We start from the raw sequence: 22,778 nt of genomic DNA, 5'->3' as shown, positions 1-22,778 counted from the left end.
AAAATATCATTGTCAGAATAGTACCCTCTCTTGACTCCAAAGATGACTTGGTATACAAGGAAACAATCTCTGCCCATAAAGCTTGGGCCCTTTTAAACATAATCATACCTAGAAATAAACATATTCTTTCCCTTGTCCTCCTCCTGTATTAGGGGAATCTTCATTAATTCAGTCCTGTTGATACTACCTACCACTTAGGGTCTTCGGGCTTTGTCCGATAAGTAGTCTAATACCCAGAGCCTGGGACCTTTCTTAGCCTCATTTATTATTTCTCTATGAGGACTTTACTGTAAGATGTGGTATCCTCATCTATTCTAATCACAGAGGAAACGTAGGGAAGTTTCTCCTAAATATTGACCCATTAGTGAGAGGAAGTGAAGGATAGTGGTTAAAAGCACACTCTGGAGACAACTGTCTGGGTTCCAATCCAAGCTTGGGCTGTGATTAGCTCTGTGACCCTGCACAAGTTACTCAACCTCTCTGAGCCTCACTTTCCTCATCTGTAAAATGGAAATAATAATAGAACTTACCTAGTAAAGTTGCTGTGAGAGTTAAGTGAATTCCTACATGTAAAGCATTTAAAACAGTGACTACCACAGAATAAGCACTAGGTAAGAGTTTTCTGTTATTACTTAATCTGTGGAGTAGCACAAAGCCGTATTTACACAGAAGAAAAAGAATTACTTAAAAGTACTTTTTTAAAAAATTGATTAAATCTTGCTATTTATAGCTGTAATATCCCAGCTGACACATTTAATCTGAAGATCCTTGAGAGATTTTTAGTATAAGCATCTTTAGGATAGAGACCTAAATCTTCAAGGCTTTATAGGATAAAGGACTTTAGAGTATTGACCAGAACCTTCAGTTCCATTCAGCCTGTATCCTGTCTTCCCCTCGAGCTTCATCACCCACCATGTTCCCTGTCATCTGTGGACACAAGCCAAATGGACCCCTTTTCAGTTGCTTCCAATCGATGTTAAGGCCTGTGTACCTCTGCCTGGTACATTCATGCCCGTCCTTTGCCTCATTAACTCCTAGTCAACCTTTCATGCCATTGCAGGACTGGTCTAGAGGGCAGCCTTCTCTGACCTCCCTGACCACTTCACATCTGCCTCTTCTGCATGCTCAGAAAGCCAGGCAATGTGCTCTGTAGCCCTTCCCACCCCTGGAATTTTACATATCCCCGTGTGATCATGTTTTTGCCTCTCTCCTCCACTCCACTCCTTACACCTCCGTGCCTAGCATAGTGCCTGCACACAGAAGACACACAATACATTTTTTTAATTGAGTTATACTTGACATGCAACACTGTCTAAGTTTAGAGTGTACAACATATTGGTTTGATACATTTGTATTGCAATATGATTGTCAACAGTATACTTTTTAAAGCCATATCTTTGGTACAAAAAATTTTATTGATCTTACCTCCAATATGCCATTGCTGGGAAGACAAGATTAATTTTCTAACCTGAACACAAACTGGGTTAGAAAGTAGACAAGTAGTAGTTGTAGAAATAATAATGATAAAACAAAAATAATTTAAAAATAATAAACACTTATTGATTAGTGCCAGACTATGCAAAAGCTTTGCCTTATTTAGTTCTCACAACACTATGAAGCGGATACTAGCAGTCCTGTTTTACGGATGAGGGAACTAAGATTTAGAGGGATTAAGCATCCTGCTCAGGCCAGACTGGGAAATGGCAGAGGCAGGAGTGAAAGCAAAGTTTTGAACTCCAGGGCCTGTACTCTTAACTTTTGTGACCTACTGCGCCTGGCTGCTTCCCAGCAATGCTCAGTCCCGGACAGGATGTGTTCACAGGCAGGAGGAAGGATTCGAGGTGGGAGACAGGAGTGAGGGGCAGGGGGGTGGGGGGCAGAATTTGCTGAACATCTTTCTTTGATCCTTATGATCTTAGTGAAACCAATTTTAGAGAGCTTAACGGGGCTTCTTATGTAGAGCTTTGCATAATATTGACCCGTTAAGATGTTTATGGTGCCAGTTCAATTTTATTTTGTGAGTTAAGTTTTGGCCATGAATAGATTTGAGCATCAGGAAAACCCTACAGAAATTACGAGATGTCATTGCAGGGAAATAGATCAGCAGTCTCAAACAGCTGTGAGTTAAAAGATAAACAGATGTGTTTGTTTAAAAGATGGAGATTAACTGACAGAAAGAAATGGAAAAGAACTAATCATTATTGGGCCCCTGACATTAATCCTTTAACCATGAGAGAACAATTGTAGGATCTGGCTCAAGAAATATAACAAAACCATACAATTCAAAGCTGCCTTCAGCAACAATGGGATAATTTGGGGCCTTGGTGGTTTCTGTAAGTGGAAGACTGTGTAATGTCTAAATCAAATATCTAATTTTCCATTAAAATCTTCAAGTCTAACATGAGACAATATATTATACTCCCATATATTCGTATGGTAACATCACTTTCGCTAGTACAAGATTTTTCATAAAAAACTGCCTAATTTTTTCCTGTATATGTGTTCCAAAAAACTTGTATGTAGCACAACCAGAGGCACTCACAACTGGAATATACAACTATGTACTGGGGGGCTTTGGGGAGAAGAAAAAGAAAAAAAAAAAGAGAAGATTGGCAACAGATGTTAGCTCAGGTGCCAATCTTAAAAAAAAAAAAGCTTGTATGTAAAGATACCTTAATAAAGTGAACTGAACTTTAAATTCACTACAAGTAGCTCTTTAAAGGAATCCAAGAGGATTCTCTTTAAAAGAAAAGAATCTTTAGTAATCTACATGTCTGTAAACTAATTTTTTCTTTCTCTTAAATAAGGATTTTTGTGCATTGATTTTTGTGATTGAGGTTTTTTTAATTGAATCATCATTTTTAAGGATCATTATTGTAAAAAATAAAAATACCATTGTGTTTAGCAGATATCAATTTTTCTTACAGTAAAGGTTAGAGTTTATTCGCTGAATGATGACTTGAAGCCAGCCAAAAGAGAAACTGTCTTAACTTTCATAGTAAGTATGTTATTTATTTAGATAATAATTTAACTCATCTTCAAGACAAAATCCATTGTCCCGTAACCCTGCCCTAACACTTCATGAACTCATTCAATGCTCAGTAAATGGTTATTGAACATCTCCTGTAAGCATAACATTGTAGGTCTAAACCTCTAGGATGGACAGATATAATAAGCTCAAGTAAAAATCTCAGCAAGTTATGATTGTCAACTAAATAATGTAAATATATCCTTCATGATTTCTTTCCTAAAGAGTATCGATAAATCACTAAGAATTAATCGAATACCTACTATGCATGAGATTTTTGATTTGTACAATTCAAGAAAAAGAATTACAATCTGTGATACTTACACTTAAGGAACTTAGAGTTGAGTAACTACCATACTAATACCTGTGAAAAATAGTGCTAAACCATGAGACAAAGATCAGCAGCTATTAACCTTTGATCAGCCATGGCATTCATAACAGATGACATTGACACACATGCAATCAACTCCGGTGGTCTTACCCAGTTTGGGTCACAACCCTACCAAATTTTGTTGGGAAGATAACTGCTCACCTATTAACAGTAGGCGTATTAGTGATAGTCCTTCACTATAGGCTGCAACACCTTTTCTCCTACTCAAAAAAACGGAAAACTTATCAGAACACAAGTGAAAAAGAGTGATGTATAAGGATAACTTTGAATCCTTTAACTTAGAAAAATTATAAACCTTTCACAAACTTTAATATCTAACTATTTTGTAACAAATTACTTGTGAAATGTCAGAGTGTTCCAAGATTGTGGTTGCTAACTATTGACATAGACTGTAATCTACAGAAATTCAAAGAGATCAGGGAGGCCAAGGGACACTTCAAGGAAGAAAAGAGATTTGAACTGGGCCTGGAACAATGAGTAGAATTTGGATATGTGGAGAAGTGGGAGGATTGCTAGAAAAGGAGGGACAGAGCAGAGAGTCAGAAGTAAGAAAGATAGAACAGGAGCTACTTTTCAGTCATGCAATAGAGAGTCTCTTCTAGATAATTGAGACCAAGATACCCTGGAGACTGATATATACAATTCTCTTTTTTTTTTTGGTAAGGCAAGAGATGGAAGAAGGCCCAAAAAGAGGGAGGGAGGTAGCTTAAAGGAACCATGTTTGCCTTCCACAACATTTAAATCATGTTCTTCCTTCATGTTTAATTTGAACATGTGGATATTTGTTAGTAAATATTTCTGTGTATCAAAGATAATATAATCAGTTAATTTTTCAAATGTGGTTTATGTGCTTTGAAGTTGTTTGTTTTTATTCAAAGGATCCCGAAGGATCAGAAGTTGACATTGTGGAAGAAAATGATTATACTGGAATTGTCTCTTTTCCTGACTTCAAGATTCCATCTAATCCTAAGTATTTTAAAGTATTTGTTAATAAAGTTTTCTCTAAAAAGCACATCTGGAACTTTTCGTTATGAGGCAGATAACAAGTCAAATGGAGTCACCTAGTGTTAACAAAGGCGCCAGTGTGAAGGACATGAGGACATGCAAAGTCTTTTGAAGTCTAATGAGAAGCTAGGCTCAGTCTCTGGCAAAAAAAAATTCCTTTTTCAAAAAATATACTTCTCAAAAAAAATACGTCTCATCAATCCTCTTTACATACAGAAATTAAAATTTGAAAGAGGCAAAAATAGTCCCCAACGTTTTTTCTTCCGTCAAAACCATCAATCCCTCCACCCGTCAAGGAATCTTATAGACTATCTAGACTGGTGTGTAGACAGCTCGTGTGGTCTAATCTAATAGACTAAAAGGCTGGTGTGCTCTGAGAGCTATAAAAATATTGATCCTCTGTATTCTTTGCTGCATAGACTGCTAGAAGGCAGATTTCAAAAGAGAGGGTGTTCTCGGAGTCATTTAGCATTTGGCCTCATGCTGAAGGATTTAAGAACATGTTTAAACAGAGCCCAGTGTAATAAATATTTAGTGAACACATTCCCGGTATGGTCTAAGTGTAATGGGCATGAGAGATTCAAAACAGAAACAAAGAGTCCACAGTCCCTGACTTCAAGGCATTCAGAGTAGACAAATAAGATAAGTGTACCTATAAATGGCTGCAGTATAACTTTAAAGCAAAATCTTTTTATGGTCATTTTTGCTCTGCCCTCTAAATGGGATTTTGCAGTTAATTCACTATATGAAGATTTTCTAGAAATTTGTATGAAATTGAAAGATTTAAACAATTTGGATAATTTTTAAATTGTATATGTCTTTAAAAATACTGCATGCTCTATAGCACAGAATTGATTTTATTATTTTATAACTATCATCATTTCTCCAACTTCATCTTGTGCCATTTGTTCCGTTAGCCTCTCGTGACCAGTACATTCCCATCCCCAGTACCTTTGCACATGTTGTCCCCTCTGCTTAGAATGTGCTTCACCTTGCTCTTCACAAGGCTGGCTGCTTCTCTTCCTTTAGGACACAGGGTAAACACTCCCTTTTCAAAGAGCCTATCCCTGGATGCACCATCTAATGCAATCCCTCTCTTCCTTTTACTCTCTTGTTCATTTTCCTCGTGGCACTTATCTCAGTTCTGTAAGTATTATTTATTAATTTACTTGCCTTTTTATTCCCCACTAGACTGTAAACTCCTTGAAGATAGAGGTCTTGTCTGTATTGCTCACTATTGTGTCTCCAACACTTCAGCATAGCAGGCAGTTGATAAATGTTCATTGAATTAATGATAATGATGATGATAATAACTGTAATGTTAAGCTTTATTGATTGCATAACCAATATGCAGGGTGGATATAATTTTTCTCATTTCACAAATGAAGTTAAGTAACTTCCCAAGTCGGATCTGCTAGTAAATAGAAACATGGGAATTTGAACATCCATGGACCACGAGCTCTGCGAAGACAGTGACTCTTCAATCCTGCTCAGTTTTTATCTCCAGTGTTTAATCCAGTGCTCAGTAAACACTTTTGAATGAAGGTCGTTAATGAAACCCAGGTCATTTTCCTCTTTAAACAAACCATACTTTGTCTTCAACCACAATTTCATTTATGTGAAGTGTCACTTTTATCATCTGGATAGGCTTGACCTGTGTTTTACATTTCTGGAGACATTCTTGTGGACTTTCTACTATAGTGTAGATTTTAGTATGATGTTAGTAAAATTAAGCTCCAGAATTAAGTAAATTCTCAAGGAGGATAAGCTCTTCAAATCAAAGCTATTGACTACATTAAGAGAAAATACCTGAAAAAAATAACACAATGTACAAAAAACTAATTACTAAATTTCTATTACCCTGAAAATGCTCAATTATTTCTGTTTATTGCTTAAAAATCTGTCACAAATAAAATATATTACTTAGGCCATATACATCTTTACTTACTTGTCTCTCTTCAAAACAGGAAATGATTAATTTCCTCTGGGTGAATTAAAAATATTTGATGACTTCTGTAATTTTAAATATTTTGCTTCCACAGATACGGTGTGTGGACAATTCAAGCTAAATATAAAGAGGACTTTTCAACAACGGGAACTGCATATTTTGAAATTAAAGAATATGGTAATTTCTGACAATTAAGCATTTACCTATAAAGAGTTAGTGTTTTTGCAATAATTCTTGTCATTAGTGAACTTAATGTCAAATCAATCCCAGACTAAGAGGAGGCAGCCTGCTGGTATGGTTAGAAGCACTGGTTGAGGGGGTGGGAGGTTGTCCGGATGCCTGAGCTCTCGTTCCAGCACCCCCTTGTTAGCATTGAACAAGCACACCAATCTCTCTCGACTTGAATTCCTCATCATAGATCTGGAAGAGACCTAGTCCACTGAGGAGCTTGACTAGTTAAGGTCCTTTCCAGAATTCTGATTTTAGGAGAAACTTAAACAATCAGAGAGGAGATGAGCAGAATGCAGTAAGAATAATAGATGATTTACTCAAGTCATTACAACCAATTAGTGATGCAACAAGACCAACTGGATTTCCACACCCGTAGTGCAGTGTTATTTTCCTTCTGGCTCGAAAATCCCTAACATGTTTATCTGGAAATTTAAGATATTCTTATTTTTAAATCAATCATATTAATGGACTAATATTTAACACATAAATAGTTTAATCTTTCCATTTCTTGTAGTTGTTTACTAGAGTATTTGTATGCTCTGATATCAAATTTAACTTTTTTTTTTGCTTGAAGTCACTTTTTATTCCCCCGGGAGACTCATAATAATATGGAGAATAAACGCACCAATTTTAAAAATTAGTAAACAAAATAGTGACGAAACAAATTTGTTGTAATGTAACTAAACTTTAAAGTTATAGGCTCTCGGTAACATGCAATCCTAACCCATCTCCCTTCCTCCAAGTGTTTTTGCTGCTTCCTATGTATATCTAGAATTCATCCACCTCTTATTGTCTGTAGACACCCATTGATTCATCACAAGCCTTCCTCCTGGACTACTGCCAAAACCTCCTAATTGCTACTCTACTTCCAGGCTCTTCCCACTGGGTATTAGCCAAGATAATCTTGAAACACAAATCTCATCATGTTATTTCACTGTTGAAAATTTCCCAGTAGCTCCTCATCCCTTTTATAACGAAAGTCAAAATCCTTATTTTGAGCTGGCTCCTGCCTTCCTCCTCTTCAGCCTCATTTTACACCACTCTTCCCCTCACTTCCTCCAGCAGTGGTGACTGCATATGATGTTCCATTTGCCTAGAAGACTTTTCCCCTTCTTCATTGCCTAGCCAACTCCTACTCACCTTTCAAGTCTCAGTTGAAAAGCCATTTATTCAGCAAAGCTTCCCCTAAATTCTCTTTCCTGGGAAGGATTCCCTGTACTGATTTATATCAGTTTTTATAACTGGTTTAGGTATTTATCTGTGTCATTATTTGCTTAATGTCTGTCTTCCCTGCCTGACTGTGAGCTCATCAAGGACAGGGTTTGTATCTATCTTGTTCACTAGTATATATCCCTTGGATAAGAGTGTGCCCACTACATGGCAAGTAGGTATTAGATGAAAGGATGAAATATTTTCCTCCACCTCATATCCTGGAGGAAACAGACTGGCCTTGATCTCTAATGGCACAGGAATGCAGCCCACAGCAACAAATTGCATTGCTCTTTCACATCTGGCCTTCACCATCCAGGGAACACACGAGCCATATCTGAAGCCAACTCTCTCATGTACCCTTGGGTGTCAGTCTTTGTCCATAATATCAGGGACATGCAATCACCCAATTTTCTGTTAACTTGTGTTCAGTTTAATAGAATTAAAATCTATAAGCCCTGGTACATGGTCTGAGTTCATATAAAGAGAAGACAGTGCCATTTTGACTGGTGAAATTGTTTTCTCTTGGGCAATCAAGACACCAAAGAGATAGCAAAAACCCCCTTCCTGTCTGTTCTAATTTCTAATTTTGCATGGATGTTCTTTCTTATAGCTAATTTTAAGCTCTCTCTTCTTGCTGAAAGTCAGGGTTTTATGCTGGAATTTGGAAACTGAATGGATTCTATCAACTAGACAAAAAAGGGAAAGTGTTAAGTAAGCAAAAATTTTCCTTTTCTATTTTCAATTTAATAAACACTTGTTGAGCATATACTATGTTTAAGACTTATGAGGAGGGTGAAAGGGAGAGATATACAAAGATAAATAGAGAACAGTCTGTTTTGTTTTCAAAGAGCCCATATTCCAGTGGAGGAAATCATCAATTGCCTATAATAAGTGCTGAAATCAGAGTATAAGCAAAGTGCTTCTGGTACAGAGAGGATGGATTGACCTCTGATTGGCAGAGTGCGAGGCTTCCCAGACATGTTGTTGTCATTGTTGATGATGATGATGATGATGACTAGGTGGATGTTGTGTTGATGTTACAGCTTGTCCAACTATACCAGAAAGTACAGTTGGTTGCTATGCTTTAAAGGCTACTCCAATGTAAATGGTAATATTGCCTCTTTGTTTTTATTTTCAGTGTTGCCACATTTTTCTATCTCAATAGAACCAGAAAATAGTTTCATTGGTTATAAGGACTTCAATAATTTTGAAGTTACTATAAAAGCAAGGTAAGAAAGTTATTTTTTTTTTCCAGATTATCCAGCTAAGTTGAGTGTCAACTCTGGTTGGTGATAGTTGCCCAAAGTGAGATCTGTGATTTTTTCTTCCAGATTTATTGAGATATAATTGACATGTAACAAGCTGCAAGTTTAAGGTGTACAATGTGTTGATTTAATACATTTATATATGTTGCTGGGATCTGTGATTTATTGGCAATATCTGCCATGACTCTGGAACTGACTGCTTGAGGAGACATCACGCCTATAGTTTTCTTGTTTGTTTATTTATTTTGCTGAGGAAGATTGCCGCTGAGCTAATGTCTGTGCCAATCTTCCTCTATTTTGTATGTGGGATGCTGCCACAGTGTGACTTGCTGAGCAGTGCGCGTGACTGCACCCGGGGTCCGAACCCATGAACCCCAGGCCGCCAAAGCAGAGCGCTTTCGAACTTAACTATTACGCTGCCTGGCTGGCACCCATCGTGCCTACAGTTTATTTACTCATTCTGATTTTAGCTGATTCTGACTGTAGCTTTGTTGGTTATTCACTAGCCAAAAAATCCTGAAGATTTAAGTTCAATGTGTATGTTTAGGAACCAGCATAACTTAGGATGTTGGGACTGAGATATGAAGGCTTCACTTCTTATCATTCTTTAACGGCTTAATCAGCCAGCTAACGCTGCATAACTACTTCAAGACCCAATGCCGTAAAACCACAACCATCTACGAGTCAACTGGGCAGTTCTGCCTATCTGGTCCAGTTTGACGTCAGCTAGGCTCTCCCATGTGCCTGCAGTCAGTTGGCTGGTCAGCTGGGGGCTGGCTGATCTAGGGATGTTTTACTCACACGTCTGGCTGTTGGCTGGCCGTTAACTGAAGCTACAAGGATGACTGGACCATGTGTGTCTCTCATCATCCAACAGGGTAGCCTGAAGCAGCAATACTGCTCAAAGAGAGAAAATGGAAGCATAAAAGTCCTCTTAAGGCCTACGCTTGGGACTGGCACACCATTGTTTCCATCACATTCTTTTGTCCAAAGCAAGTTACAAGACCAGCCCAGAGGAAATAGACTCCCTTCACACCCTTTCCATGGTAGGAGCTGCAAAAGTGGTGGATACATGAGGAAGTGGAGAATTGGGGTTAATTTTGCAAGCAATCCACCACAAAAGGTTAGGTCATTTAAAAATGACAATATCATGTAGTTATTAATAACAATAACCAATTTGTATAGCTCTGTGTGTCAGCACATTTCAAACCACTCTGTGTATATTAGCTTATTTAATCTTTATGCAAGCTCTATGAGGTAGATACTATTACTATCCCCATATTGAAAATGGAAAAGCAGAGGTGCATAAGTGTTAAGTAGTTTTCCCAAGATCACACAGCTAGTAAGTCACAAGGTCTGTCTGGTACCACAGTCCATGCCCTCAAATGCTACCTTATACTGTCTCTCCTGCTAGCATTTATTCTCAGATAGTGTTTGCCACCTAGTCTAAACCAACATAAAAGTCTCACTTAGAGAATTATAGAAATTGGCTTCTTTTGATGAAGACCTTACTTTATTTGTTCAAACTATGAATAAAGAAAGTTAGCTCTTGCTATAGAATTGTTGGCTCTGCAGGAAGTTTTCTTTATTGTTACTTTAATTCTAAACTAAAAAAGAAACATGCAGTTAGAATCTTCAAAAAGAACTTATAAGAATGAGATTAGACAGGACATGCTGCTTTTAACGATATGAAAGAAAACTAGGGAGCAGCTCCCGACTGACATCAAAATCATTGAAGAAGTGAGGTGTCCTGTAGGAAAGAGCCCTGGACCTGAATCTTTTGATCTCCTTCAGATCAGTTTTTTCATCTAGCACATAGTAATAGAAATCTGTACTTGGGCCTTATTATTCTAGTTTTGTGAGGATGAAATGCAATAGTGCATGGAAGACAATTTAAAGAGAATCAAGGGGCCGGCTCCGTGACCGAGTGGTTAAGTTCGTGTGCTCCGCTGCTGGGGCCCAGGGTTCGGATCCTGGGCGTGGACATGGCACCACTGGTCAGGCCACGTTGAGGCGGCGTCCCACATCCCACAACTAGAAGGACCTGCAACTAAGATATACAACTATGTATGGAGGGGTTTGAGGAGATAAGGGCAGAAAAAAAAAAAGAAGAAGATTGGCAACAGTTGTTAGCACAGGTGCCAATCTTTAAAAAAATAAAAAAAATAAAAAATAAAGAGAATCAAGTGCTTTATGTAATTTCAAATTGTTCCATTTTATCTGAATTTTATTATTGTAGCCATGTTAGCAAAACAATTTTGTGGCATTACTGTTTGACAGATATTTTTATAATAAAGTCGTCAGTGAGGCTGAAGTTTTTGTCTTTTTTGGAATAAGAGAAGACTTAAAAGATGATCAAAAAGAAATGATGCAAAAAGCAACGCAAAAGACAACGGTAAGATGTCAAGACACATTTGCTTGCACCTAAATGAATGCTAGAGATGGAAAGTTACTTCAAAATCATCTGGTGCGCTTCCTTATTTTGTATAGGTGTAGAAATTGAAGCTGAAAATCTTCTATTGGCTTCTCACTGTCCTTAGGATAAAGTCCACTTTCCTTGGCATCAGCCCCCCTCACCAGCGTATCTCATGCCATCTTCCCCTTTTCTCTCCCTTGCTCTCATCACTCCAGTTTCTCGAACTTATCCTAGTCACTCTTGACTCTAGGTCTTTGCGGCCTGCTCCTTCTGCTTGAGAATGCTCTTTCCCTTTGTCACCTCCTGCCTCCTCCTTGCCTGGCTAATTCCTCCTCATTCTTTAAGTCTCAGCTGACACCCTTTCTCTGGGAAGTCCCCCTGCCTCCTCTAAACTCCTGCCCCACCAAGTGCTCCCTTAGGCCTTGACTCTCTCTCAGGGGAGCATGTTTTTCACTGTATTGCAGTGGTTCTCAACTGGGGATGATTTTTACCCCCAAGGGGACATTTGGCAATGTCCAGAGACATTTGCAGTTATCACAACTGGGGAAGAGGGTGCTCTGGCACTTGGTGGGTAGAGGCCAAGGGTGCTGCTAAACTCCTACAATGCACAGAGCTGTGCAAAGAATTATCCTGTCCAAAATGTCAATAGTGCTGAGATTGAGAAAACCTTTATTGTAATGGCTTATTTACTTTTCTATCATTCTCTACACTAAACCCTTTGTGGATCTGAATTGTTCCGGTTATATGACCAGAGCCAGTATGGTTCCTGGCAAATAGGTGCTCTGTAAATATTTGTGAGCAAATGAATTCATTGGAAAGTTACTTGCCTGTGATTAAGTGCTGTAGTGGTTGCTGGAGCTCAGCTTAGAGCCCTGGTCCCCTTTTCCCTTGCTCTGTGTTTTGACGTTATACAATAGATGATAAGGGCTCACGTCATTCGGCTCACTGTTGCACATTCATGTAGTTTTGCATCATCACTTATTTAGGGTTTGCCTTTTCAAAACACAGTTTTATTTATTCAAGATATAAATTAGATGCCTCTTTTTAATGCGAGATTCTATGCTAGACACAATGCTATGCTAGATATTTAAAGAAATTTAAAGTCAGCTGTGACAAAAATCTCTGGCCTCAAGGTACTCAATTTTAGAAGAAAAAATAAGGCAAAATCTATTTTACTGTTGTGGTTAATAACAAAATAATGTGGTATGACTTAACCCCATATCTTCTTCCCCATTGTATGTTTTTAAATTAGTGTTTAAACATGTAAGCAGTGAAGTACAAATTAAATATCATAAAACCCAACAAGCTCTCAATTAAGAGCAAAAGTAAGCCGAGAGGCCTAGAAAGATGGATGATGTCTTGGAAGTCAGCTAGTACGAAAAAGATCTGTTGAAACATGTGATGTTCAAGACTCTTGCATGTCTATAATTCTATACAAATAAATTAGAAAATAACATTCAGACTTAATTGTGAACTCATAATTAAAATAAAAATTAATCACAATTAAAAAGTCATTCACTTTCTTGGTGATGATTCCTCTGACAGTTGCCTTCAATTTAGAGGCTAGTAAAAGCAGATTTTTGTTAATTTTTCCTTGTAAGTTCTCTGAAATAACTCTTTCATTTTCCCCTTTTAAAAAGTTGATAAATGGAATTGCTCAAGTCACATTTAACTCTGAAACGGCAATTAAAGAACTGTCCTATGAAAGTCTAGAAGATATAAACGACAAGTACCTTTATATAGGTGTCACAGTCACAGAGTCTACGGGTAAGTTTCTTTTTTTTTAGACAGCATATTAAAAGTACAAATAATTTCTATGATTCTTTCATATTTTATTTTCTTTCTTAGTTAAATTTTACTTATAAAAAGTAAATTATTAAAAAGTGTATTATTAAAAATTGGGATTAGAGGCTAGCTATGCCCATCTCTAGTCCTTGGGTCCCTATTGCCTCAACTACAAAAATGGGATGACATCCGCCCAGTTGATATCCTGAGTGGCTTTGCAGGTGATCTGGCTTGAACATCTGCACCCCAATGTTCTCCTTTGGCAAGAATCAAAATAAAAATGAGATTATGTATGTAAAAATGCTGATAAAGTGCTATGCAAATGAAAGATATTACTATTATCATTTTAGACTCCTGTGCAATAATAAAGTTGAACCAAATGCCTCCTAAAGCCTTTTTCAGCTGTAATATTCAGGAGTTCTATCTAAAATTGGAAGTAACAATGTTTATAAAATGGCTACAATAATAGTATATCCTTCATAGGGGCGTTGTGAGGATCAGAGTCAATATATGCAAAGCACTTAAGACAGTATCTGTCACATGGTGAAGACCATAGAAGTGTTAGCACTCCTCCTCCTCTACTTCTTATCATCCTCCTCCTCCTCCTCTTCTTTTGTGGGTCCACCTACTACTTTCTTAGCATCCTTAACATCTTGTCTAGTGCTCTCAACCCTCCTCCAGTGGTTTTTAATAGTCATTCATTATTAGTCCAAGTTGGGTCAAATTGTCTTACTTCTGGTACATCTTGATTATTAATGTTCTTTATACTTTCAGGTTTATATTGAGTCCTCAATTAACCTTGAACAAATAATTTAGCCACAATGAGTCTGTTCTTTTTTTTTTTTTTTCCTGTAAAATGAGAGTTAGACCAGATGATCCCTAAGGTCCCTCCCACCTCTTTAAATTTGTCTTTCTAGGTGGGAGAATGAAGAATTGAGGTAATTATCCAGTTATGGAGCACCTGGTACGTATCAGATGCTCAGTAGATGTTGGAGAGCAGTGGTGACTTTATACTCCTTCCCTGGCTATCGGTTTTGACATTATTTAATGTTTCTTTCTTACTTTTATTTTTCCTCATTTTATTTTAAATTAATTCACTTTATACAATATTTATGAGATATTCAAAGAGTACTGCTAAACATGCAGGCTTACAAACATGAATGATGTCTAATTCTAGCTCTCAGGTGGCTTACAAACTGGCATCAGCTATAAGACAGGTAAACAAAGAATGTTACAAAAAGAAATTCCATTTGTGCTCTAAGCAAAGTGCTTAATGCTTATTGACCTTCAGAAGAAGGTGAGCTCCTAGACGATTGTAGAGCAACCAGGAACAGTGTCCTGAAGATGATCAGTCTTGAAGGATAAGTAGGGTTTTGAGACAGGGATGGTCTACAGGGTGAAGTGGGGCACCCTCCACAGAGGGGATATACCAAGGGTGGGAAGCGAAGCTTGATCTGTGAGAATAGCAGATTATCCAGTTGGCTGAAGTGGCTGAAGTATGTATAGGGGTTGTCAGGGATGTAATATTGGAAAGGAGTTTGGGAGTTCTAGAGCTTTACATGTTCTTAATAGTTTAGCTTAAGTTTTAGCTGGACGGTAACACTATTGGGCTCTGCCAGTGGACTCTGAGGGTTCTCTCTTCCTCAAGCACTCTTCTCTGTCTTCCTCTCCATCTCTCTCCATATCCCTGGGCTCTAATGGTGAACCCCCTGTAAGACTCAGTCTCTGGCCTACCCTTTCCTTCTCTCCTTAATCATTTGCATATACTCAACTGAAACTCAGACCACTGAGAAAAGGTGGTGTCCCTTCTTTGCATTCTTCCTCGGTCCAGTTCTATAGCTCTACGTCCACTCTCTACATACAAGTCTTGTCCATAAGGCTTTGGAAACTGCTGAGGTCTAAGCTCTTCTCTGTGCTGCCCCTCTGAACCAAGACCCATGTCCTACCTACCACTGGTAAATGAATGAGTGTGGCAAGAGTGAGTGAATGAATGAGCATGTAGAGACATATAGAGACAAAACAGATGCTCATGCCGATCATTATGCTCCTTAAAAAGGTCAACATGATCCTTGTCATTTCTTTAGGTGGATTTTCTGAAGAGGCAGAAATTCCTGGCATCCAATATGTCCTCTCTCCCTACAAACTGAATTTGGTTGCTACTCCTCTTTTCCTGAAGCCTGGAATTCCATATTCTGTGAAGGTAGATGAAGGGGGGAAGACTGATGAGTATGACTGTCTTTTTCTGTTTACGGAAAACATGGCGGGTGGCAAACAGAGGAAGGATGCTGAAGAGGCAAGTCACGGAGGGAACTCACTCTGTGAAACCTGCCCCTCCCGAGGGTGCGGACAGGGGTGGGAAACTGCAGGCCAGCTTCAGCCTCAGGAGTGATTTCGACCCAAGTGTCAGTATTTAGTAAGATAGCTTGTGTTACTCATCCCTAAATAAGCACTGCATTAAATGATACATAAATAAAATCCCATAAGTCTGTAGTTCAAAAAATACTAACATTTAACATTATTTGGTGGCTTGTTCTTTAAAAGCCTTAAGAAAGAGATATCACTTTTGAAAATAAACCCCTTTCTCTTATCACTTTTTACCTCCTGTGTGTCTCTGAGTTTGCATTTCTGTGCTTTTCACTCTCTGTTCTCTTCGTGAATAACTCTGTCTGAGCTCATCTTTCTGTGTTCTTCTCTGTCTTTTTCATCTTGACTTTCTCTCCCTGACTCTCTTTTCTCTGTCTTTTTTAGCTTTCTCCTTCCTCTTTAATGTTTTCTCTCCTTCCTCTACTTTTCCTTTTTTAAATGCTGATAGTATGAAGTTAAAACAGTCACTTGATTTTTAAAAATTATTTATCAAATGGAAATTTTTGTTCCCTGTCCTTAATTTAGAAAGCTAGAGCAGAATGTTTTATTTTTTTACTCTTTGAAAACATGTTGCTTTTAAAAATCAACTTTAGTACAATTAAAATGTGTGACTTATTGCTCATTGTGGGTCACTGGATTTTAAGAGAAAAAGATTTACCAAGACCAGGCAAGCTTTGGATATGCCTATAGTTTCTTGTGTACGTATATAATATATAATAATTTATAATATATTACTACATGACTTGTTATTGTTAGTGCCCTTGAGTTGATTCTGACTCCTAGTGACCCTGTGTACAGCAGAGTGGAACCCTGCCCAGTCTTTATGCATCATCCTCTCACCTTCTCACGCTCTACCAGACAATGTTTCACTGCTAGTCACAGGGTTTTCATGGATAATTTTCTCTGAAGTGGGTGGCCTTCCTAGTCTGTCTTAGTCTGGAAGCTCCACTGAAACCTGTCCACCATGGGTGACTCTGCTGGTATTTGGAATACTAGTGGCATAGCTTTCAGCAGCACAGCAACACATGGCTGCCACAGTATGACAACCAACAGATGGGTGGTGTGATTCCCTGACTGGGAAATGAACCCGGGCTGTGGTGGTGAGAGTGCCAAATCTTAACCACTAGACCAACTAGAGTTGGTTATTACTGTATAATACATATGATAATATATAATATATTACAGATAATATAGAGCAATATATAATATATCATAAATATATTATTACATAGAATATATTTATATTATTTTAAAATATCTTATATATTTAATATCACATATAAAAGTGAAGTATATCTTTGTGGAAGTTATATATGACCATAGGCATGGTGGTGAGAGGTAGAGATTAAGGGGCAAAAAAAGATGCATTTATTGCTTCTCATATCCAGGAGAATCGTTCCCAGAAGTGATTGCCTCATTTTCTCCTTTATACAGTCCTAAACCAGTTGAAGAAACACAGAAGTTAGATAGCAGAAGATCTTATCACATCTACTTGACAGAATGATATTTATGTTCTGAATCTGCTTCACATACAGGGAATCCATTCAAAAATGGTTTAACAAAATAAAATTCAACCTTTCTATAAACTGAGAGCATACTTCTCTTTCCTGAGTTAAACATGATTAATTTATACTGTGGTGGGGAGGAAGGGAAATTATTTCAGAATTGTTGTGCTTTAAAAGAAGTGATGAGCTGTTGACATGGATCTGGACTTTCTGACAAACAGGTGCAGGTGAAGGATTCGCTTGACCAAGTGGTAGGAGGGGTCCCGGTGACCCTGAATGCACAAACGGTCGATGTCAACCAAGAGACGTCCGACTTGGAGTCAAAGAAAAGCATAACGCAGTCCAGTGACGGAGTGGCTTCATTTGTGGTTAATCTCCCATCTGGAGTGACGGTGCTGGAGTTTAACGTGAGCTGAATTCTCCTGTTAAATTCTCTAGGACAATGTGTACTTTTGACTGTGTGTTTTGGCTAGCGTGCAAAACAGATGTGGCAGATTTTATACGTGAGTCCAGTGAACATTTCCACAATTTTGCATCCAGAGAAAAAAAAAACCACCAGGGGCAATCTGCTAATCCATTGAATGGTCCTTGAGGTAGATAAATCTATCAGTTTGGGAATCATTATTTTCTGTTACATCAGTAAGACTATATTAGACTCTAGAAGTTTCAGAATAGGTATAGCAGTGGAAGTCAGTGGTAGGAATATTCTCTCTCCCCGCGCCTCCCCCCCCAACTTTTTATCTCTGTTCAGGGCCACACAAGGGTCACATGTGGAAGCCTCCCTGTTTTCTAGCTGGGTGAACCACGCTGCCTTAGAGCTCACCTAATAGTCTTCTCTCCCAGCAAGTAACATTTAAGTTCCCAATCCCATATAAAAAATGGGCAAGCTCATCATGCACATCAATGACTGCAGTATGCACACGTTCACTGCCACCTCCTGAGCACTTTTGAAGTGGAGGCATAGTGCTAAGAGCATTCATTATGTAGAACCCATTTAATTCCCATTTAAGCAGCTCTATGAGTTAGAGAATATTATCCTTGCCATTTTGCAGCTGAAGAAATGGAGGCTTCTAACCTCTCTTGTGGTTAAATAACTTATCCAGAGGTAGTGAATGGTGGCACTGGGATGCAAACCAGTGCATATCTCACTCCAGAGCATGAGCTACTAACTTCTTACTGTCAAAGGTGGATACTGCTGCCATGATGTCATTTCTGCCCCAGTCCATGTTTATAAGCACTCCTCTGTGCCACTACTTCCCAAAATAATGGGCCAGAGAGCCTCTGTAATGTTCATTCATAGCTCCCATCCTCCAAGCTCAAAACCTCCCCACGTCTGCCCTTCTCTTACCCCAGTTCCTCTCATCCCAATCCATAAGGAGAAGTGTACCCAACTTGCCATGACATTTCAAGAAGGCTACCAATATTTGTTCTGGGAGCATCTTTCTCTCTTCACTTCACCAGACTTTCCCACCACAGCCCATAACCCCATATTATCCTAATTATTGTCCATCATCTTTCATAAAGTTACTTGATACCACAGCTGTACAAACTTTGGAGTAATGGAGGGGTTTTTTCTTTAGCATTTGGTGTTGTGAAATTTAGAAATTTATAAAGCAAAGAAAGGAACTTAAAGAGTATGTTTCACAGAAAACATTACATCACAGTCCACATGTCTTTCTTGAAATTTTCCTTTTCAGGTCAGGACCGATGACCCACATCTTCCGGAAGAAAATCAGGCCAGCAAAGATTACCAAGCAATAGCATATTCATCTCTCAGCCAAAGTTACCTTTATATTGACTGGACTGAAAATTATAAAACTTTGCTCGTGGGAGAACATCTGAGTATTATTGTTACCCCCAAAAGTCCATTTATTGACAAAATAACTCACTATAATTACTTGGTAAGTACAATAATGATAGATTTACATCTATTATTCCCCCACCTGGAACATTCTCGTTTGCTTATACAGAAGCATTAGAATGATTCCTTACATTTATTTTTACAAAGCACTTTCAAGAACATCATCTAATTTAATAATCAGTTTTTCAAAAACCTTTATGATAGGGGATGATTTTCATGACCATTTCACAGAACTGTGGGACAGAGAGGACTCGTCATAGTCATAGTCATAGACACTGAGCTTGGAAGACGAAGGTTTTGATTTGAATTCCTTGTCTGATATGCCTTTCACCAAGGAGAGCATGATTACTCCACAGAGACAGCCTGACTCAACTCTCACATTACCTCCGCTCTATTTCATGGCCAAAGATGACACGCCTTGCCTAGACCTATTTCAAATATGTGCATTTTCTTGGCACAAAAGGGGGACCCCAATCCTACTCTTAAGAGTTGAGTCATATCACACCTGTTCCAATTCTACAGTTCAGCAACAGCCTTATTACATCACTCATATTAAACGGAAGTGGCCAATCAAGCCTGTCAGTGAAACTTGGGAAAGAATGTGACTAAAATGATAGGAGCTGGGGCCGGCCCAGTGGCCCAGTGGATAAGTTCACACATTCTACTTCTTGGTGGCCCGGGGTTCGCTGGTTTGGACCCCGGGTGTGGACATGGCACCGCTTGGGAAAAGCCATGCTGTGGTAGGCATCCCACGTATAAAGTAGAGGAAGATGGGCATGGGTGTTAGCTCAGGGCCAGTCTTCCTCAGCAAAAAGAGGAGGATTGGCAGTAGTTAGCTCAGGGCTAGTCTTCCTCAAAATAAAATAAAATAAAATAAGAGCTTCCCAAGAATTGCCAAAGAAACAGAATGAGTTATTCTGATGGCCGGGCCAAAGAGGTGGTGATGGTTTTTTCAACATTTTTGAGGAAGAAATTAAAACATAAATGAGGACCATAGGTCATATTGACTGAAGAATTAGGGAACTTGTTTAGGATGACATACAAAAACCACATATGCAATCCTGCTCTCTAAGGACAATTTAAGAGATCTTTGAGGACGTTTTGGCTCCACGTGATTTGTAATTTTTTTTAACCTTATGCCTCCAATTTAGAACTTAATCCCTAGCTTTATTGTGAGAATTAAAGGAGTTGAGTAAATGTGAAAGTTCTTGGCACATAGTAGGCCCATACATGTTAACTTTCTTTTTCTTTAACATAATTCCTACTCCAGCACCAAGCTCTATCCTGAAGCAAAGATTTTGTTTTTGTAGTTATTGTTGCTGCTACTGTTTATTTTCAGATTTTATCCAAGGGCAAAATTGTTCACTTTGGCACAAGGGAGAAACTTCCAGATTCATCTTATCAAAGTATAAACATTCCAGTGACACAGAACATGGTTCCTTCGGCCCGTCTCCTGGTCTATTACATTGTCACAGGAGAGCAGACAGCAGAATTAGTGTCTGACTCGGTCTGGTTAAATATTGAAGAAAAGTGTGGCAACCAGCTCCAGGTGAGTCCCAAATTATAAGTCACACTCAAATTTTCTTCTGAATAAAGGAGACTGTAAACGCAGCTACCCTGTGAAGTTCTATCATACAGTTGACCTTTTCTTTTCTTTTTCCAATCACCTTTTAGGTTCGTCTGTCTCCAAGTGCAGGTGCATATTCTCCAGGCCAACAAGTATCCCTTAATATGGCAACTGAGTCAGATTCCTGGGTGGCTTTATCAGCAGTGGACAGTGCTATATACGGAGTCCAAATGAAGACCAAGAGGCCTATGGAAAGAGTTAAGTAGGGCATGGCCTTGGTTACTGGTGTGTGGTGTGGCTCTGCCTAGTGCTTCACAAAGTGTGGCCACCAGGGTAGGTTGTGGAGGAAGAATTAAGGGAAGACTGGGCTTGCTTTTCTAGAATCTACTCAGAAGAGTGGCTCTAGGTGGGTAAGCCGTCCTGATGTTAGTTCCCAAAGGACAGATCGATTCTTTTTTGTTTTTCCAAGTGCACAGTTAAGCATTTTAGAAACATTTGAGCATGCTAGCAATTCTATTCGTGGAGCAAAAGTGCCATCAGTTGGGAGGGTTTGGGGATATGGGACAGGGGAACTTTATATTAGCAGCACAACAGAAGACTGGACAAGCAACCTCTGAGTTTTTGTTTTGTTTGTTTTTTTACTCTCATTAAAATCTGTGGTGCAAAAGAATTTGAAAATGATTCAGTGCCCCTAAGGTCCCCTTTATCTCCCCTATGCTCTGCTACTATTTTCTAGTCTTGAATTTCTTTGAACAAGCAAGAGAGAACTGAGAAACTTAAAGTTAAAAACATTCAGAAAGGAAAAGACATTTGGGGTCAAAATTAAAACTGGAATAAGCCCCCCCAAACAAGTCCTCATCCACTCCCAATCCAGAGCCCTAAAACACAAGAGATTTTGCTCCTTTTTTTTTAGCAACTTAAACATTAATTTTTTTGTTAATTCACTCATTCATGCATTTACTCACATTCTTTTTTTGGAGGGGGGCATTATATTGATTGCAGCATGCATTCCATGTACAAAACACCATGGGCTGGGGTCTAAGAAATTCCTCGTCAAAGATCAAGACTTAGTTCTTGATGTAATTTTGAAAAGGTATGTATTTATAAATACAAAGGGACAAGCTAAAGAAATGAAGTTGGGAAATGTGGTCTTTGGTCTTATGATGAATGAGTGGCCTGTGTATTTCACAAGTTTATCATCATGTAACAGCTCGTACCTTTAGTTCTTTAGAGGAATGGCTTATACAGCTGAATAGGCTCAACGTTTTGCCTTTCTGGACAGGTCTTACAGGCGTTAGAGAAGAACGACCTGGGCTGTGGGGCAGGTGGTGGCCGCAACAATGCAGATGTATTCCACCTGGCTGGACTCACCTTCCTCACCAACGCAAACGCAGATGACACCCCAGAGAATGGTAAGACGCTCAGCACTTTTTGTTTATTTTTCAAGTTGACTATTGAAATTTACATTGATTATTTGCTCCCAGATCTCATTTTTGTCCATCCTCCGAGAAGATTCTCTACACTGATCTCAGAATGACATGGCTACGTAACTCCTCTGTATAAAATGTTTCATTGGACTTCGAGATAAAGTACAAATTCTTTAGTGAACTACTCAAAGCCTTTTGTGATCTTCTCCCCAGCTCTCTCCAGCTCTCTCCAGCTCTCTCTCATCCTGCTCTACCTTACCGTATGTTTAAGCTAAACAACCAAGCGTAGTTCTTGGGTGGCGCTATGTTACTTTACGCCTCTGGGCCTTTGCTCCTCGGGACTGCTTTCCCTTTTATTAGCCTGGAGAAGCTAATGTAAGAATCATCTACACTATGAGCCCACTTTCTTGTATAGAATTGATCATTCCCTCCTCTTTGTATAGGGAGAACATTGTAGGGACTAGATCTTAGTTTCAGGAAGCCCTTTAGCTATTTAGCTCTATACATAAGTAATACAATAGCAGTGCATTGTTGCACATCCTTAGACTTAGTTATACATCCTGTCTCAACCACAGCACTGTGAGCTCTTTAAGGGCAAGGACCACAGCTTAATCCTCTTCTTTCTATGGTTTTAAAATTGTTCATAATTAAACTTGATACTATTATTTGTAATAATATAGCACAAAGAACAAAAATAGCATACCCAACAAAAACTTTACTCGCTCTAAATGCTTAGATATTTCTTTGTGATCAGTGAATCAGAAAGGTTGCAG

General features: G+C 38.6%; 1 protein-coding gene across 1 annotated transcript in view; it reads left to right on the top strand.

The window, feature by feature from the left end:
- Positions 1-22,778, top strand: part of C5 (complement C5) — an 83,820-nt gene that overhangs the window by 10,963 nt on the left and 50,079 nt on the right. The window contains exons 4-15 of the mRNA XM_008519304.2: positions 2,928-2,998; positions 4,298-4,389; positions 6,467-6,549; positions 8,954-9,044; positions 11,361-11,475; positions 13,137-13,263; positions 15,366-15,481; positions 17,372-17,557; positions 18,848-19,051; positions 20,351-20,560; positions 20,686-20,835; positions 21,861-21,990. Coding sequence (XP_008517526.2) covers positions 2,928-2,998; positions 4,298-4,389; positions 6,467-6,549; positions 8,954-9,044; positions 11,361-11,475; positions 13,137-13,263; positions 15,366-15,481; positions 17,372-17,557; positions 18,848-19,051; positions 20,351-20,560; positions 20,686-20,835; positions 21,861-21,990 — 1,575 coding nt within the window. The remainder of the gene's footprint in view (positions 1-2,927; positions 2,999-4,297; positions 4,390-6,466; positions 6,550-8,953; positions 9,045-11,360; positions 11,476-13,136; positions 13,264-15,365; positions 15,482-17,371; positions 17,558-18,847; positions 19,052-20,350; positions 20,561-20,685; positions 20,836-21,860; positions 21,991-22,778) is intronic.

This window comes from Equus przewalskii, chromosome 26, assembly GCF_037783145.1.
Source record: "Equus przewalskii isolate Varuska chromosome 26, EquPr2, whole genome shotgun sequence".
NCBI classification, from domain to species: Eukaryota; Metazoa; Chordata; class Mammalia; order Perissodactyla; family Equidae; genus Equus; species Equus przewalskii.
This window is presented reverse-complemented; position numbering and strand designations above follow the sequence as displayed.